At 38.6% G+C, this 19878-nt stretch overlaps 2 protein-coding genes across 4 annotated transcripts; both read right to left on the reverse strand.

The window, feature by feature from the left end:
* Window positions 1-8716: 8716 nt before the first annotated feature.
* Window positions 8717-19558, reverse strand: LOC110734751. 2 transcript variants are annotated; one of them, XM_021914898.1, is made up of 7 exons: window positions 10694-11428; window positions 10353-10596; window positions 9984-10187; window positions 9791-9883; window positions 9577-9693; window positions 9156-9494; window positions 8717-8837 (listed from the first exon to the last, which is right to left on the reverse strand). In XM_021914898.1, the coding sequence occupies exons 4-7, from the start codon at window positions 9827-9829 to the stop codon at window positions 8784-8786; spliced, it is 549 nt and encodes a 182-aa protein (XP_021770590.1). In that variant the 5' UTR covers window positions 9830-9883; window positions 9984-10187; window positions 10353-10596; window positions 10694-11428; the 3' UTR covers window positions 8717-8783. The 2 variants fall into 2 exon arrangements, 1 of the variants encoding a protein (XP_021770590.1); XR_002513905.1 differs by lacking the exons at window positions 8717-8837; window positions 9156-9494; window positions 9577-9693; window positions 9791-9883; window positions 9984-10187 and adding exons at window positions 11435-11706; window positions 14698-14758; window positions 19278-19558 and having other exon boundaries at window positions 10694-11309.
* Window positions 14913-19270, reverse strand: LOC110734750. Of its 2 annotated transcripts, none has more exons than XM_021914896.1 (2): window positions 15867-19270; window positions 14913-15782 (listed from the first exon to the last, which is right to left on the reverse strand). In XM_021914896.1, exon 1 carries the CDS (start codon window positions 18427-18429, stop codon window positions 16888-16890), a length of 1542 nt encoding a protein of 513 aa, XP_021770588.1. In that variant the 5' UTR covers window positions 18430-19270; the 3' UTR covers window positions 14913-15782; window positions 15867-16887. Both variants share the same exon structure in this region, with proteins under 2 accessions (XP_021770588.1, XP_021770589.1).
* Window positions 19559-19878: the final 320 nt, after the last annotated feature.

The following is a 19878-nucleotide window of genomic DNA, read 5'->3' on the forward strand; positions in this document are numbered from 1 at the left end:
TGGCAATTTGGGAGGTCAAATTGTTGATGGCATTAAGGTGATCAACGGAGTAAACCGCATTTCCTCCCTTGTTTAGAGAATCTCTCTCTCCTTATTGCCAATCCATGTGGTGCCTCACCACATCCTCAATTATCTCTATGACTTGCTCCTCCGTCTTGTTCATAATCGGGCCACCCGCTCCTGCATCCAAGCTAGTCTTTCCTTGTGGGCTCAAGCCCCCATAGAAAATTTGAAGCACTTGATATGACGGAATGCCATGATGAGGGCACTCCCTTTGATATTCCTTGTATCGTTCCCATGCTTCATAAATGGTTTCACTAGCTTTTTGACGGAAACCTTGGATCAAAGCTCTTGCCTCGGCCGTCTTCTTTTGGGAATAGAATCTTCCTAAGAAAGCCGTGGTGACCTCGTCCCAAGTTCTCAAGGAGTTAGGCCTCACCTCCTTCTCAAGCCATTCAAGAGCTCTTCCTATCAAAGAAAAAGGAAACAACTTTAGTCTCACAAACTCTTGAGTTACCCCATTTACCTTGATCGTGTTACAATATTTTTCGAACTCGTTCAAGTGTGCAAGAGGGCTCTCATGTTTTGCTCCACTATATTGCCTCCTTTCAATCAAATTAATCATTGCGGGCCGAATCTCGAAGTCATTGGCTTGAGTAACGGGTGGAGCAATGCCGCTTGAAGCTCTATAAGCTCCCGGAGTTCCCAACTCCTTTAAAGGTCTTTGAGGTGGTGGTTCCGCGTCACCCATTTGATCTCGATCCTCCTCGAAATTGGTCTCTCTAGCTGGGGGAGTAGTAAACGGCCTAGAACCGGCTCTTTTTCTCCTTCTATAAGTTTGCTCAATCTCGGGATCGTAAGGTACCAAGATCCTGTTATGAGTTCTGCGCATACACTCTCAACAAACGCAATTAGTACCAAGGCTACAAGTGTAGCCAAAAAGAGACAATCTTTTTGAAATTTTTTTATGGTGAACTAGACTCAAGTAATCAATTAGCTATCAACAACACCGTTCCCCGGCAACGGCGCCATTTTGATGGGCTTAGAACGGTCGTACATTCCACACTCAATCAAACACATTTATTAACAAACACCTTACAAACCAAGCATAATGACAAGTAAGAGTTCGGTCCACAAGGAACAGGATATGATTGTCAAAGATCTTTACACTTAAGCTAACTCGAAGTCAATTGGTGAATTGGGGTTCGTCAAGAAGACAAACAAACTATGGTTCTAAATCAATGAATTAAAGATACTAGGGAATGAGATCCACTCAACCAAGGAAAATAGGCAAACGGGGAGTAAAATAGACAAGATATAGCAAGGACTATATGTAAAATCAACCTCATGCAATTAGAAAAAAACTCACACTACTAAACTTAGATTCCTCATTAGTTTAGCAATAGATGATACATAATCAAATTACAATAAGTAATGACGTACTCAATTTACACTTCCATGTCAAATTAGGCATATCATACTATCAAGCTCCTTAGTCAAGGGTAGCTAAACCTATCATGAGGAACTAACAAGCAATCTCATATAATCAATTTAATTGCAATACAAACATCAATGCTTCTCCCACATTTGCATAGTTAACCCAAAAGGTTGAGCTTCACCCAACCCCTAGCAAGAAAACTACTCACAACTCATGTTTGTCAACATGCAATCAAGAATTAGGGCTCTAAATACTTCAATAATTGGGGAAAAGTGGTTAACAATTGAAATAACTATCATCCAATAACAAATTACCAAGAACTAAGAAGATTTAAATAACATGCAAATACCAAATAAAATCTGAAATTAAAAGGAAGAAGGTTGGAGAAATTACTAATTGAAGCTTCAAATGTTGAATACAAATTGCCAAACTTTGAGAATAATTCTTGAATTTCACTAATACAATGATTTGATTTGATGAAAACTAAGCTAAATTAATCCTAAGGAATGTTTCAAACTAAGAGAGGTTTCTGAAAACTAGGCTACTGTCCTCCTTCTCCTTCTTTTTTAAAAGATCTCAAAAGGACCTTAAATAGTCCGTACAAAATTGGCTGAGATCGGGAAAAGGTCCGACCGAACTCTGGGTAGGTTTGGTCGGACTCAGGGTAGGTTCGGTCGAACCCTGTGTAGGTTCGGTCGAACCCTGTGTAGGTTTGGTCGAACCTCCCTGATCCTTGTTTGGTCGAACTTTTGAGGTTCGACCTCTCCTGCAAAATTGCTGAAAACTGGTTTGACACTGCCTTCACTGCACCCTGGAGGTTCGGTCGAACTTTTCAAAAGTTTGACCACACCAAGGTTCGACCGGACCTTTCAGAGGTTCGGCCACACCTCCTCTTGCACTTCCTTTTCTTGCTTCCTCTCCTTCCCTTTTCCTCCTCTTGCCTTTGTCCATGGCTTCCATACTTGGCCAAGGGGCCTCCCACCGTGCATAGGACCGTCACGGAACCTGCAGAAGATACCAAAGTTCACGAGAGCATGGGGATGATAAAATAATGCATAAAGATTATCAAAATAAGCATTACTTTTCATTAACACAAAAAGAAGCCATAAGAGGATAATGAGGTGGAAAAACCTAGAGAAAAATAAGAGGAAAAAGACCTAAATACTACCCCTAAGAGTGACATAAATGTCACTCATCACCCATGCATTTTACGAAATACATAATTAAACAAGCAAAACTAGTAACTAACTTAGGTCATTAATCCGATTAACGCGCCTAATTAAAACTAGTCAAAATTATTTAATCCATTATTTCTAAAAGGCAAATTGCTCACGAAATTAACTAAGCTCCCACTAAATTCCGCATCCATACTTAATCAATCCGATTAATTAAGTTGGCATAACCCATAATTTGTCAAAATCAAAATTTTGCAAAAGCCAGAAAAATCGAGGTCTAACCTCGTTAAAATAATTACATAAACAATTTTAAACGGAAAAAATTTCGCAAAATTTCATAGCTCTAAAATTAAGCAAAATAGCCCACACAATGCCTAGTGGGTTGTGCACCATGGCTGCTAAGCAGCCCATGTGTTGCGCCTGCTGTGCTGTGTGCTAGCATCCACGCCAAGCGTAGCGTGCTACGCCAGCCAGCACTAGCAGGTCGCTACGCATGCTGCGCATTCTAGCTTACTAGCTGGTGCCTGGCAGCTTATGGCAGGCTGGCTGGGGCTTGCTGCCTCGCTGCCCAGCAGCACGCACAAGCAACTCCAGCAGCCCAGCCACGCACCTAGCACTACGGCAGCACGCAACTGCCATGCCACACAGTAGCTCCTTAAGGCACACCCCTGTGCGCACCATAGGCAGCCACATGTGGGCTGCTAGGCATCCCTGCTAGCCTTGGTGGCGCTTGGGTGTTTTTGCCTCGATTTGTGTGCCATTTCTCGGGATTTTAATCCCGATTTACGTGTGACATAAAATTAATCTAAATTTATTTTAGAATTAATTTAGGGCAAAAAAGAAAATAAAACAAGTCCAACTTAATTAAATTCAATTTTAATGGTGCATAAACCTAAATCATTCAAAAAATTATTTTGAAACAATTTTTAGGTCTTTCTTTATGCTTAAAATTGAATGAGCTATGTCCATAATTAAATTAGCCAATATGCAAATTAATAATGGATTTGACAAATGGGAGTTGGAAAAATAAATTAACCATCTAATGATAAAAAATTTCCAACTTTCATACTTGTGTAAAATACCAAGATTACATCTTCCAATATGAAGATTAATCAAAACTTTACTCACAAGTATTTTGAACTTCATGGATTTTAATCAACCAAAATGAAAAATCCAAATTTTGTTCAATATGGAATTTAGGGTTAGAGTTCCAATCATTTAAACTTTTAAAGATTAGATCTTTAACAAACTTGGGAACTTAAAATCACACATTCACATCAAACATTCACACATTAATGCAATTTATTTGCATAATTGTGAAAAATCGAGTTTGTGTGACAAATAGCATATCAACTCAAGCACTAATTAAAACTCCAAAATTATGCTTAAGGATATTTAAAATAGCAGTAGATTAGGGATGCAATAATGCATTTAATCTAACCTTGTAATGCTTGCATTAATCAAGGCTTAAAAAGATTTAAAATTTTCGTTGAAAAACGAAAAAACACCAAAAACTTGGGTTTCTGGTTCGAATTTGGCTTCTGGACAGTTTTCAAAGAGGGTTGAATCTGTTTCAGAATGTCGATTCCACCCAAAAATCACTATTTTTGAGCCAAAATCTGGGTTCGACAGCCAAATCGAGAAAAAAATACGAGTTTTAAAATTAATTAAAACGAGCTTCTAATCTAATTAGAAAAGCAAAACCAGAATTTAAATCTTACTTTAAAACACCTTAATTAATAAATAATTGCAAAAATTAAAAGGAGCGTGGCTCCGATACTGCTGTAGGGTTTCGTAGTGACCCACACTACGCGGAAAGAAACCCGCCAAGACCCGCCCCCATAATAAATGCAATTAACGAGCAAAACATAAATTAAAGCATAAGAAAGGATAAAATATTATACCTTTGACGCGTGCTTCGCTCATTTATGAGCTCTTACTTGAACCCCGAAAATACGAGGCCTCCGACGGGATCGTACCCTCGAACCCGACCCGATCGTCCTAAGCCTCGAAGGTTAGTCAAGGCCTGGACAAAATAAACTAGAGTTTTACGAATTTCAAGGTATGCTCAATAATGGAGTTTCCCTTACTTTTCAACCCAAGTGTGTTCCTTCCCAAATACCCAACTCTTGGTATTTATAGGGAAATGAACACTTGATCTTCATTTCCCAACCAATGTGGGAGAATGAGTAATTTTGATAATTAATTTAATTCCAAATTAAATTAATAATCAAATCAATCACAATGCAACGAGTGTCAAGGGGGGAGAGAGTTAGGTGAGGACCATGAACCTTGGGGGGGACCATTGCCTTGCTCCCCAAGGCATGCTCCAAGATTTTGGTCCCCACTCACCTCAAACTGGCACAAGGCATTTTGGTGAGCTGGTTGCTTGCCTTGCTGGCCAGCTAGCACAGCCACCCTAGCATGCCCAGCTGGCATGCACAGCACGCATCACCCAGCCCTCCCAGCACTTGTGTGCTGCTAGCGAGCCACGCCTTGTGCTGGGCGCTGGGCACTGCTGCCTGGCCATCGCACACACACACGCACAGCCTTGCTGGCTGGGTGCGTAGTGCTGTTGGTCTGCTTGGCCTAGGCCATGCACATGCACAACATGCTGCTTGGTGCTGCCATGCGAAGGCTAGCACGCAAGCCAGCACTGATGTTGCTGCTGCGATGGTGCGTGACACACACACACACGCGCAAGTGCACAACACTACGATGGTTGTGCTTGGTGCGTGTGGCCTGCGATGGCGCCTAGGCACCCAGGCACACACGTTGTGGTGCTGCTGTGCCATGCGAAGGCACGCACACACGCACATGGTGCTGCGATGCTAGGCATGCACGCATGCTAGCGCCTAGTGCTAGTGATGGTGCACCTAGCACACCTAGTGTGTCTAGGCTTGCGCCTAGCCATGCTAGGTGCATGCTAGCTCGAGTTAACCTAGTGTTCACAAGGCTAGGCCATTGTGACGGTACGGCTATGCTCGAACTTTTTGCTTGTGATTTTGCGACGCTCGGCCTCGACGCCCTAGGCTCGATATCCGACGTCTGTGTTCGTAAACCTCCGACGACTCGTTAAATCCTTCGAATTAATTCGTCGTATCGGATCAGTTATTTGATTAGGTTCGACCCGAAGGGTTCAGTTAAGAATAAGGTGTAATATTAAGTATACCTTAATGTTACTGATCGGAAGCGGCCTCCACCTAAGCATTCCGATCACTTGACCTTACTGAAAAATTAGCTCTGTAATAATTCTGAACCCTCTATCAGAATAATAAACTTGTTGGAAGGACACCATTCCTTTCATAAGCATGACCTTATGCCGTCTGAGGTTGGTGAATTTTTCTCGAAGGTCAGCGAGGTGATCCGACTGTAGTTTAGATTTGACTATCATGTCATCAATGTACACCTCTACATTCCTCCCAATTTGATTAATGAAGACTGTATTAATCATTCGTTGGAAAGTAGCAGGTGTATTCTTCAGCCCAAACGGCATCACCTTATAACAGAATAACCCTTGATCAGTGACGAATGTCGTCTTCTCTTGATCTTTTTCCACAAGGGTATCTGATGAAAGCCTGCGTAGGAGTCCATGAAACACATTAAGGCATGACCCGCTGTAGAGTCAACCAGACTGTCGATCTTTGGAAGTGGATAGCTATCCTTCGGACATGCCTTGTTCAGATTTGTGTAATCAACACACATGCGCCAAGTACCATTCGTCTTTTTCACTAGAACAACGTTTGTTACCCAATCCGGGTAGTGACATTGTCGAACGAACCCGGCATCCATTAGCTTCTTAACCTTGGCGGCAGTCGCCTGAGATCTCTCCTCGCCGTGATTCATCTTCTTTTGCCTAAACGGCTTCTTTTTTAGATCCACAGCGAGTTTGTGGACAGCAAGATCCGGGCTGACGCTTGGCATCTCTTCCACTTCAAAGGCAAAGATGTCTTTGAATTTTTTCAGTAGTTGGTGCAAGTCGGCACCCAACTTTACAAAAGCAGCCGTCCCCACCTTAACAGTTCTCTTCGGACGTGAATCGTCCAGAGGTATGTCAATATGCTCACCAGCCAGCTGGGGACAGAGATCGTCTGACCGCTCCTCGATTAGTGATTGCTATTGCTTTTCTTTCTTGACGGCCACCAACTGGTCCGCCTTCCTCTTTTTGCTGGTTGCTTTAGGGGAAAGCGCGGCTTCCTTGAAGTCATTAAGGTCAATGGGTTCTTCGCCTTGGCCGGCTGCGGCCACAGTAGGTTTGACATTTGAGAGATAACACTCCCTTGCCGTCTTCTGATCCCCATTCAGGGAACCCAATGACCCATCATCCCTCTCAAATTTCAGCAGCATGAGGGATGGGATAATGACTACCTTGGACTCGTTGAGGGTTAGACGGCCCAAAATCAGATTGTAGGGGGTCAATTCTTCAACCACCAAGAATTTGACGACCATGTGCCGTCCTTCACCCTTTTCTCCTAGCCGGATGGGTAGGTCGATCCTCCCCACCGGATGCACTACTCTACCCCCAAAATCGACTAAGGGGTGAGAGACTTTTTGCATGCCCATAGGCTTGTACTTGAGCTTAGCCAAGCACCTGTAGCTGATAAGGTCAGACGAGCTCCCGGCATCAATAAGAATCCGGCCCACTCGTCGTTTGGCGACCTTGCACTGGAGGACTATGGGGTCATCATGTGGCCGCCTGACCTTGCCACGGTCCTTCTAAGAGAAGATGACCTCAGGGAAGGTGTCTTTCGACGCCTGGACCTCATCCACTGGCCCTCATCCACTGAGTTGACCTCTAGCCTTCTGATGTAGTCCTTGGTGCCCCGGATGGTATGACCCCCTCCAGCAAAACCGCCTGCTATAGTATAGATTTGATGTTCATCAGTGTCAGAGCTATAGCAAGCTGGTTTGACTTTTTGGACGGTTGTCCACTGTTTGTTTTGAAGGTCACCTTGGACTTTAGAATGTAGGGCTTCAGTACCCCTTTGTCAGCCAGACGGTCCAACGACCGCCTGAGGCTATAGCAATCGTTGCTGTCATGGCCTATATTCTCATGGAAGTGGCAATATTTGTCTTTTTCTCGACTTTTGATAGGACTTTTCATTGCAGCCGGTTTCTCAATAGCTACCCGGTCTTTGATCTCCATGAGGATGGAGTAACAATCCTTGTTGAACTCGTACTTGGGGACGTATGATTTTAACTCTTTCTTCTTCTTCTGGGATGGCTGACCAGAATTATCCGCCACCCATACCTCTTTCCTTTTCTTGCTCTCTTCTTTTTTAGCCGGCTGAGCTGACCGACTCTCTTTTTGTTAGACTTTTTAGGGTCCGACGGCTTCTTGAAGGAACAGAGCTCTGTAGCCTGTATACCTCATCGCCGGTTTGTTTTCGAATACCTCTTCGAAGTATTCTGGAAACTGTCTGGATAAGTCAACGTTGAAGCCGACTCAGACAATTCACTAGTACATAACTAACCTCAAGTAACACCCAAAAAGTGTTACATAAAGTGGTAAAAATGTTATTATAGACAATAGGTAACACTTTAATGGGTGATACATCTGCCCGTGTTACCTAAGGTCTTATGTAACACTTTGGATAACGTATGGTAACACTTTTAAAAGTGTTACTATATAACCTCTTATGTAACACTTTTTTATATCTTTAGTATCATTTTTAAAGTGTTACTTTTTATTTCTTATGTAACACTTACTTATCTTTAGTAACATTTTTCAATCATATAGTATCACTTTATCCGACATTATGTATCACTTTTTCGAACTAATGTAACACTTTGTTGATTATTAGGTAACATTTTTCAATCATGTTTTGACATATAGTAGCACTTTATTCAACATTATGTATCACTTTTTGCAAGCTAATGTAACACTTTAATCATTAATAGGTAACATTTATCATCATCATTATTATTATTATTACTATTATTATTATTATTATTATTATTATTATTATTATTATTATTATTATAACATTTACTATTTTTTTTAAATATAAAAAAAAATTATATGTACAACAACTATATGAATAAGAAATCAACACATATGATAGAAAACAATTTGGAATAAATATTTTCATAATTCTTACTAAAAAAAATCCATAAACACCCATTTTAATGTTTGGCCAAACAATATAATAATCCAAACACAAAGAAAATTAAGTTCGATGTGCCGAATGGCAGAAGTAGTAACATAAGCTGCTAGCAGCAGTCTTTAGCAGCAACCAGCAGTAGCACACATGAATGGCAGCTTCCAACAGTAGCAGACAGCAGTTGGCAGCAACAAGCAGTAGGTGACAGCAGTTTGCAGCAACCAGCAGTAGCAGACGGCAGTTGGCAGCAACCAGCAGTAGCAGATAACAGTGGCAACAACAGACAACCGTAGCAACGGAAAAACAGCAGTAACAGCAAAAAAACAGCAGCAAAACAGCGATAAAAGTAAGTTCTTGTAGCATCATCAATTGCTATCCTATTTCTTCATCTTGATCCAATTGATTCTATGTGTGAAAGCATCATATATTAACCATTACCTCATTTCGTTGTTCTTCATTAGAGTGTACAATGGGAATATGATCTGTAAGTTCTGGATTGGATGACACATTTTCAAGTGATCGAGTCAAAGTTTCCAACACTTCAGGATCAATTTGCTTGAGCGTCTTCATTAATTCTGCTACAGTTTCTTTCACAATTTGGTCTTTATAGGGCTTTAAGAACTCATCGGGAATTATTAGTTTGTTGCTCTTTCCCCTTAGTGAACATATCCCCGGTTGCTTTTTTCTATGGCTAAAGTTATTTGGTTTATTCATTACTTCATAGTATGCAACATCTCCATCAATTTCACTTTGAATTTGTACCTCATCCATCTTGTCCTATAATGGAAATATAACAAATAAACAACTAATTTGAGACAAATAATCATATTCTCAAAAATATGGAGACAGTAGGACTTACAATGTTACTTTGGGTGGGCTCATAAGATGTTTTGTATTTTTTGTCTGCTTTCCTTTTACAACTTTCTTTGTACATGAGTGCTAAGGATGGTGGCTTGTTTTCAACATCTAGTTGTTGCTAGAATAAAAAACACATCCAAATAAGAATTGAAATAAGATTGTTTACATGATCGCAGTGAGAACGATAAAGAAGGAAGAACGGTATAAAAACATACCAATTTATGTTGTTTCCTCGCAAAAGTCATAGGACCCATAGTGTGCCTATCATTTTGATCTATACTTATTTCCCTTTTCTTTTTGCTATCTTCCTGCATGCATGCATAACACACGATTCATAGCCTAACACATTTCATTTTGAGAGGGAAATAAGCAATTGTAATATAATGGAAACAAACAACATAACTTTACCTGGACTTGTTCCAAATTCCAAAATTCTAGCAACTCTTTGAAATGTGCTTCCGGAATTGTATTAGGAGGATTTTCCAACCTATCACCATCATTGTCGTACGGAGTAAAGTGTGTTGCCTTTACACTACATTTATATCTACACCAAAGCCTTCCCACGGTTGACAAAACACAGTTTTTACCTTCATCCGCAATAACGTATTTCTTCTATATTAAGTAATATATTAAACAAGAAAATTAGGGAGCAATCAATTACTTCAGCCACTTGACATAGTAGCACATAAACTAATCAAATCAAACCATTAAAAAAATACTTCCTGCTCATATCCTAAATGTTGCCAGCTTTTGAATACGTAAATAAAAGGTGCATACCTTCACGTAACTCCAAATTGTTCCTTGTGTGGAACGTAATGCCAATTAATCTTGTTCAACGGCGCTAGAGAAAAATTACGAGCTAAAGTCCCTAAGAATCTTGTAAATGTATTTACAGTCTTATCATCAGGACCAATAGGCTTTCCCATTTCATTAAGAACAATAGGCTTACGCTCCTCTAATGTCCATTCATGGACATCTTTACACATAGTTGGTCCTCTGGTTCGCTTCCTTTTTGGAAGTGCTACATGAACATTAACTCAACAAAGTCATTAAAATCATATATGGCTCTTAACATATCTATCTTAAAATATTTAAATTGGAATGATAGTGATCATTACCTATTTATTCACTTTCGTGCTCTTGATTCATTAGTGGTTCATCTTGCATTCCTAGCTCCTCGGGGGTAAGAGTACTCAAATCATCACTGAACTCATCGTCTTCATCTACATATTGTTCCAAATTACGTTCATTTGCACCCATATGATTCTCGTAATCTTCCTGTAAGTCATGTCTAAATCTTTGTGGCTGTGAAAAACTTTGTGCTTGTGAACTCCCTAAATGCACTTGTGAGCTAGCCATATTAATAGGCTATGAACTAGCCATGTTAATAGGTTGTAGTTTTCGTCGTAGTAATAAATCACTTTGTTTTGCTCTCCTCTCTTTTTCTAGCAACTGTGTTTGCATTTGCCTATAAGCACTGAGTGAACCAGGAGCAACCACTGTCTTACTCTGACTTGTCTTAGTTTGGACACCATTCCCAATCTCAACCTCTTTCTCTTGCTGATTATGGACTGCTGATTTTTTCTGTGCAGTAGACTTGCCCAATTGGATTTTTCTTTGCGTTGGTACTGAAGAGACACATGCCGTGTCCTTAGTTAGATTAGCCATTGGTACTGAAGAGACATCTGTCGTGTCCTTAATGTTTGTGGTTATCTTCCCTCTCAATGCCACAACCTGAAATTAAGTATTCATGAACATCATTAAACAAATATTACATGATTTTCTAACAATTATGATTCACAAAATTAAGTTGTCACAAAAAAAAAAAAAAAAAAAAAAAAAAAAAAAAAAAGAACCACCTTCTTTGAACGAGACCTCAAGTTTACACCGGTTTTCCTTACCTCATTTTCATCCTCTTCACTTGAGTGGTTCAGTTCACCCTCTTCATCAGGTGTATACTCGTCAGTATCTTTAGTCACCTTCTTCCTTTTTTTTGTTTGTTTCGATCCCTTCAGCAACTGTTTCATTTCATAAGCCATGGATGTAACCCCTAAATCCTTCATCCTGATTCTATTTTGTTCTACAGTTTTTTGTCTAAGTTTCTCATATTCTGCCATCTAGATCTTGCTTCCTACAAAGAACACACAAGACAGTCAGAGAGTGGCCAGAACAAAACATGAATGCATAGGATCATGATATTCACAAGTAAAGCAAAGAAATAGCTCATAAGCTTTGTGTTAAAACACATTACAAGCAATATACACAACCACACAAAGTTTGAGCTCCAGAAAGTGCACAGAATGTAAATGCACAACTGAATCATGTCCTCACTACAGAGCCGAGTGCAAGAGTGCAAAAAATGCAGGGTAATTACATGTGAAAATAAAGCAGTTGGATTAGATAGTGTTCAAAGGTGAAATAAAGAAAACAAGGTAGTCCCTTACAGATTCTTGATTACTCTGATGATAACTTCCCATGTATAAGAAAAATTTTCAATATCTGAAAGTGAGTGTTGTGGAGCAAAACTATTTACTTGAGTCGATTCATTAAAATGCTATTGGATTCATATATAAAGACCTTCAGCAACTAATATGCATAATGCAAATTAGTGTGGTTTATACTTTGTGTGACCAACTTGCTTTATACAAAGTGTGTTAAAACTGATTCCAGATTTCGAGCCATCGGGGCAATGGGGGAGAGTTTAAACTGCAAGGGCGAGGCAGCCAGGCCATGTGTTCTAACTTCAGACAGAGTTTGCAAGGTGCAACTGAGTATGTATGGAGTAATTTAATGATGCGATGAAATAAAAACAACATATTAAGCTCTTTAGTATTCATATGTTTCCTGAATCTGATTTAGATCATTCAATGTGAGAAGTTTTAAACAAATATAAGCGGAATTACACTGAAGTTCAACTTTATCAAATTTTGTTGCAGAACACAATGTATTATAGTTGCTCAACTGCTCACCTATATTCGTTGTATTGTCCAAATTCATCTCTTACAAAATTCATTTTCTTGTAGAAATTTTCATTTTAGAACAAAACTCTGTCCTGATTTTCAGAGTAGAATTACACTCAAAGACAGTTTCAGCAGGCCTCATCAAATACATATAGAATCTAGTATGGATTGCTCAAATACTAATTCTGTAAATTTTTTATGGATGCAAATTCTAGTCCATATGTTTTATCAAGACATTCAAGCGAAGAAGAAAATATAGGCCAAAATAAAGAGCCATCTTGGGAGGCAGAAGAAGTGATAAAAATAGCTTATAGAGAACTTCAAGCTGGTTTAGATAAACTCGGACATGATATTACAGACAGGAATGAAGATAAAAATCTAAAGCATAGGTATGGAGCTGGTGCTGTACCTTATGATTTGTTGAGGCCTAAATCCGATGTTGGGGTCACTGGTAGGGGAGTTCCAAACAGCATCTCCATCTGAGTTCAATTGGATTCATATTTTATTTTTGTTAATATCTAACACTCGGGTGGACCTTATGGAGAAAATATTGCAACAGGTAGTAATGCATCCTTGACTGGCACGGCTGCAGTACAACTATGGGTGAATGAGAAGGTTAATTATGACTACTAATCCAATACTTGTACTATGCTCCTAACACGGTGTGTGGACATTATACTCAAGTTGTTTGGAGTAATTCGGTTCAACTTGGATGTATATTCATTTTGTCTGAGATCATGGATGCAATCTAAGTATAAGAACTTTGCAATGAAATCCAAGGAAAAATGCAGGGTGGGCTTGGAAAAAGTTGTGCCAAGTGAAAGACAAGCTGAAAGAAGGTTTTGCTAGTGAGGGGTGGATGAACAGTCCTTATAGCATCTCTAAAGTGTATAAATGGCTGCGTGGCACTCATCATGAGGTTGATTGGGTATCTTGGGTCTGGAATACCTTCAATATTCCAAAACATTCTTTTGTACTGTGGCTAGTAATGCAGAACAGACTGAAGACCAGAAGCAGACTGGCTGCTTGGGGTGCCTGCCAGGACAATAGTTGTCTTTTATGTGGTTCTGCTATTGAGGATAGAAGACATTTGTTCTTTGATTGTGAGTATGCAATGAAGACTAAAACCAGGCTCTAGAGCAACTAATTATAACTGTCTGAGGTGGGGCTGGTAGCCTGGTTTGTGAGCCCGATGAGTAGCAACAAGTGGATTGTCATGAAATGTTGAGGACTTGGGAATCTCAGACATTTAATTTCTAAACATCACTATAATAAAAACATGCAAGTAACCTTTCACTAATAGCATACCCGCAACAGAGAAATATTGACATGAAAAGAAAGGGGAAGGGAAATGTAATACAGTAGAGAAACAATTGCTTCCTCACATCCTCTACTGCCAGTCTATTCAGCCATACGCGAAGGATTATCAGCCAAGGGAACTGATATTGGAGCTCAAATAAACAAGAATCAATCCTCAAAAAACTTCAGTGAATTGGCTATTCCTGAATTAAAATCAACATTCATACCAATCAAATAAACATAGGATAAGAAATCAAATCATGATACCCCCACTTGGCTATTCCTGAATTAAAATCAACATTCATACCAATCATGGAATGCATATCCCCAAATTTGAGAATCGAAATTAATATGCAGATTACCCATTTCAAATACAGTTATAGCTCAATCACAGTTTGGGGCTTAGTATAACAATTGTTGCACATGAAGTTGCCTTCAAAGATATAGGTTTGGGTTTGGAGCACAGGACTTTCAGCTTTGACTTCATATTCACCTGACTGACCCAAGCCAGACTGAGTCAAAAGGTAATACATATAGCACACTTGCATCATGCAGTCCATATAACGATTGATAAAAGCACCTGAGCATAGAAAAAGCACAAAAAGAGTATGCATATCACCTGAGCACAAGGTCAGCTTATACTCAACTCTGACCAGCTAATAGTCTGAGGTAGATATTAATCTTGCTAATACTCAGACTCAGACTCAGACTGTTAGCAAGATTAATTTACCTCACACGCAGCTTTATAAATATTGCAAAAAGTCTAAGGCAAATTAATCTTGCTAGAGCTAAAGTCTGATCAGCTATATTCATGCAATGCAAAGACAAAAGTTCATTGAAATTATGTCAATAGTAGAAACTACCTCAGTGAAGCCGACACAACTCGCCTACTGCCTGAGCACAAAGATACCACACAGCTCAAAACTGCCAAATGTAAACACCGTCACTATAATATCAGACCTCAAATAAATTTAACATTTAAATTAAGGTTAGTGTAAATTCTGTAGCACAACACTAAATTTAACCACTAACTTATTTATTTGATTAGAAAACAAGTTCAAATAGAAAAATAGAACACTTCAATAATAGTTTGTCAAATCCAAATAATAAGTTCAAATGAAGGATAATTATTCTACAAAAACAGTCTAAACATGTCACTTTGATGGTTCCATCCAATCCCAATCTGTGTCATCTATATCGGAACTATCTTCGTGATTATGATTTCTCATTTCACTGTTGACAGGCACCTCAACTCTGTCATAAGCATCTTCTCTGCACCAACTTTGGTGTTCATCATGATCTGTAGCCAGAATTACAGCCTCCGTGGGTTCACGAACTTCATTCATATATGTGTGTTCAGATTGCCCCTCGGCATAAAAAAAGTCTCTTGGCAAATTTCCGTGCACATAATTCCAATCTTCTTCAAGGCCGTCTTGAGTGTAGAACACTTGATGCACTTGTGATGCCAAGACAAAAGGGTCATCTTTAGAACACAATTTCTTAAAGTTAACGCGAGTAAGTCCATAGTCATCTACTTCCACATGGAACCAATCACACTCGAACAACACAACACTAAATGCACTCCAATAATCGACCTCAATTATCAATTTTATAGCCCCATAATATGTGACATTACCAAACGGGATTGTGATCCTTGCTACTCGCAAATCTTGGAGTCAAAGCAGTTAAAGAGACTCCACTATTTTGAGTTTTACACCTTTCATCATGATCTCTAGTGTAGAACTTATATCCATTACAAGAATATCCAGGGTACCTCCTTGCAATATTAGAAGGACCTTTTGATAGCCACTTAATATGATCTGGGACATTATCCACCACAACCTTTTCTCTAAACCAAACCATGAATTCATTGCTATGCTCTTGCGCCTCTTTCCACCTTCTTTTTCGTTTGTCTCTGGACTTCTTCTTCACAAACTCTTCATGTTCCCTTCATAGTATTAACCATATAAGTAAGGTAATAAAACGATATAAATTTAAACACAATAGACAAGATATTAAAAAAGTTACTCACTTGATGTAATTCTCAACTTGGTCATCTTGACAATTAAACAACACATAACGATGTGCTAGAGCCATTGTGTCTGAATCAAGAGTGTATGCCTTCCCTTTCTTCTTCCCTTTCTTTTTCCTCCCAATAGGATAACCTACCTTAGGGTATAAAGGTGATTCTTCATCGATTTCATCAGTTTTCTCTTGACTTTTGTTAAACCACTTAGATCGCTTCTTTACACTAGCATTCAAATACCTAGAGCAAAATACCAAGCACTCTTCAGCCAAATAACCTTCTGCTATAGAAGCCTCAGGGCGACATCGGTTTTTCACATATGATTTTAACTTTCCGAGGTACCTTTCTATAGGGTACATCCACCAATCACACACCGGTCCACCACGCTTGATTTCATCAACCAAATGAATCGGTAAGTGGATCATTATGTCAAAAAAAGATGGTGGAAATATTCTTTCTAGTTCACAAAGAGTCTCAACAATTCCTGCTTGAAGGCGATCCAAATCTTTCGGATTGATGACTCTCTTGCATATTTCTCTAAAAAAGCCACTCAATCTCATAAGAGGTAAAGCAACATGCTTTGGTAAAGTTTTCCTAATTGCTGATGGAAGCAATTGTTGCATTATTATATGAGCATCATGACTCTTATACCTTGATATTTTCCCCTCCTTGACTTGCACACACCTTGCAATATTTGATGCACAACCTTGGGGCAGCTTTGCCTTCTTCAAAACACTACAAAATATGCTTTTCTCTTCTTTCGTCATTGAGAATGATGCTTTGGGCAACAAAACATACCGCTTGTCATCTACATCTACAGGATGTAGTTCTTGCCTTATACCCAATTCTTGTAGATCTAATCGAGCCTTATGATGATCTTTTGACTTTCCAGGTATGTCTAATAAAGTTCCGAGCACATTATCACAAACGTTTTTTTCGATGTGCATGACATCCAAATGATGACAACAACCACAATCTTTCCAATAAGGCACAGTGTAGAAGACGGAGGACTTTCTCCATGGACAATCTACATATTTCTTCTTTGGTTGTAATTTCCAAACTTGTTTTCCCAGTTTTCCAACAAGCTTGAAATTTGATCCCCTATTAAAGGATCTGGAGATGTCCTCTCTTCCTTTTCCCCATTAAAAGACTTCATATCATGCTGCCAAGGATGACTTTCATCTAACCATCGACGATGAGCCCAGTAACAGGATTTGTTACTATTACTCAAGTGATGATGATCAGTCTCGTAGTGACAATAAGGGCATGCATACTTCCCTTTGGTGCTCCAACCAGATAACATAGCATAACCTGGAAAGTCGTTGGTTGTTGATTGTAAAGCTGCATGCATCTTAAATGTTTGACGCTTCTCCGCATCATAGGTGTCCAACCCATACTCCCACAGATCTTTAAGTTCTTGAATCAATGGTTGAAGGAAGACATCAATGTCATTTCCAGGAGAGGTGGGCCCGGGAATAAGGAGAGATAACATTAAGAATTTTGGCTTCATACACAGCCATGGTGGTAAGTTGTAATTAATTAAAACAACAGGCCATGTACTATGTTGTGTGCTCATAGTTCGAAATGGATTGAATCCGTCACTTGCAAGCCCCAAATGAACATTACGTGTTTCATTAGCAAACTCTGGATACTTTTGGTCAAACTCTTTCCACGCCTCACCGTCAGTAGGATGCCTCAATAACTCATCTTTCTTTCTTTCTTCATCATGCCACCTCATTAGCTTTGCTGTTTCCGAACACATGTACAACCTTTGAAGCCTTGGTTTAAGAGGAAAAGGCCAAAGAACTTTTGCGAGGACTTGATGCACTTTCTTAGATGGTTGATTGCTAATATCTTCTTCGTTTTCGGTCTGTGTTTCTTTCCACCTTGGAGCATGACAAACATGGCAAGACGTGGCCTCTTCGTGCTCCTTCCAATATAGCATACAATCATTACGACATGCATCAATCTTGTCATAATGAAGACCTAGATCTTTTATCAATCTCCTTGCCTCATTAAAAGAGTTAGGCAAATTGGACGCATCTGGTAACACTTCTCGAAAAAGCTCCAAAAAATCTGAGATTGCTATATTAGTTAACCCATGAGTACACTTCAAAAGGTAAAAGCGAATAAGAAATGATAGCTTTGAAAAATTTTTGCACCCGGGATATAGCTCTTGTTTTCCATCTTCAACTAACTTATAAAACTTCTTAGCCTCATCATTGGGCTCATCTCCAACCCCTTCATACCTTTCTTCCACATCTCTATGAACATCATATATAAGACGTTCAATATCATCATGCATGTCTTCAACATCCCTCTCGGTATTTGATGTTGATGACAAGCCCTTTTCATAACAATGCCATCCTTCAGTGCCAGGCTTGATCCCGTTTGCAATCAAATGATTGAAAATTGTCTCTCTACGATGCCAAAAGCGGTGATAGCACACCTTACACGGGCAAGAAATTTGATCTTCAATTGCTTGTGTAGAAAACGCTTTATCTAAATAATCCTCTACACCTTTCTCGTACTCATGACTAGATTGTAAGAAGTTGGTCCAACTACTCATTTTGTCTCCTTTATCAAAATTTAATAAGTAAATTTAAAGATTTAAAATATTGGCATGTAATTTTACATGTCTAAAAGGAATGACAATATCCATAGAAACAAACACCCATATATTCAACTTTGTATAATAATAATAATAGAAATGAAACAAGTATAAAAAATAAAAAAAAATAAAAAAAAAACAGATTATGTTCATTCCATTTGGTTTAACTTATTATGACTTATTTAGACAAATTCAGTTCAAATGAAAGTCTTTGCTTGAGTTGAACTTTTCACTGTTATAATGTACTTGTAGTCTGATAATGGTCATAAACACTTGCATCTATTTGTAATAATCTTACTACATCTTGAAATACTTGATCACATACAGTTGTACTTGACTCGTTTGATCACAAATATTCTGATAATAGCCTGCAGCAAATTTGATAATCTTCAGTTTAGTTTAATTCTGTTAATGCAGAGAAACTTATCATTATAGCTAGAGATTATGACCTCCTTCAGTTTGGATGGACTATTCTGTCCATTAATTGGCTCGATATACCTAATATATGATATTATTTCACTGGCAATTAAAATTGAATGCTCCATCAACTTAATAAGATTTCTAAACAGTAAAACCCAAGATCAATAATACGATGTATACAACATCATTTTAATAAGAAAATCCATTAATATACAAAAAAAAAATTGCATGAAACCATGAATAACAACAGGTCCAAATTTCAAATGAAATAATATAGAATCCAATCAAAACAAACCCTATAAACTAGACTGTGATGATAATTCACATTAAATTTAATGATTACATAACCAAAAACATTAAAAATCCACCAAAAAAATAACTAATACCTGATTGTAGGCGCGAATTGATGGAATCCCAGATGACGATCGAGTCGACGACTGGTTTTGAGATGAAATTCGCGCGATTGAACTTGAATTGCTTCTCTTCACCCTTGTAGGTCACCACTATCACTGGCTCCTTGTCTTCACCAGAATCGAATGATTTTGATTGGGTTTTTGGTGATAACAGAAGAATTGAATGTCGTGCTGATGAATGAGGAAATTAAACCTAGAATTGAGAGATTGTTTTTTCTATAAAAATTTTCCTTAATTCTGGCGGTTAAAGCTAATTGAGGCCCAAATTATTTTTTTTAATTGCTTTGGCGGTAATCTGAGAACCAATAATTAATTTTTAACACTAACTTTTACTTTATTATAAATGTTTAATCACCTTAAAATAACGTAACACCTCTTAGTGTTACCAAAAAATGTTACTTTTTTTAAAAGTGTTACTATGGAGTGTTACTTATGTTAAAAGTGTTACATTAAGTGTTACATTCTAATAAAGTGTTACCAAAGTGTTACTTATTAATCTAATATTTTGCATTTCAAGAAGTGTTACCGATTACATGTTACATAAAGTCAATAATGTAATAGTGATTGTTGACTT

The sequence above is a fragment of the Chenopodium quinoa genome, unplaced genomic scaffold, assembly GCF_001683475.1.
Source record: "Chenopodium quinoa cultivar QQ74 unplaced genomic scaffold, ASM168347v1, whole genome shotgun sequence".
Classification (NCBI taxonomy): Eukaryota; Viridiplantae; Streptophyta; class Magnoliopsida; order Caryophyllales; family Amaranthaceae; genus Chenopodium; species Chenopodium quinoa.

Bases quoted from the DNA above. Each gene is read 5' to 3' on its own strand.
- LOC110734751 (XM_021914898.1), bottom strand. From the start codon at position 9,829: ATGGGTCCTATGACTTTTGCGAGGAAACAACATAAATTG. The intron at 9,495-9,576 runs GTAAGTCCTACT...TTTCCATTATAG, and splicing joins AGCCCACCCAAAGTAACATT to GACAAGATGGATGAGGTACA. The intron at 8,838-9,155 runs GTAATGGTTAAT...TTGCTGCTAAAG, and splicing joins ATGAAGAACAACGAAATGAG to ACTGCTGCTAGCAGCTTATG.
- LOC110734750 (XM_021914896.1), bottom strand. From the start codon at position 18,429: ATGAGTAGTTGGACCAACTTCTTACAATCTAGTCATGAGTACGAGAAA.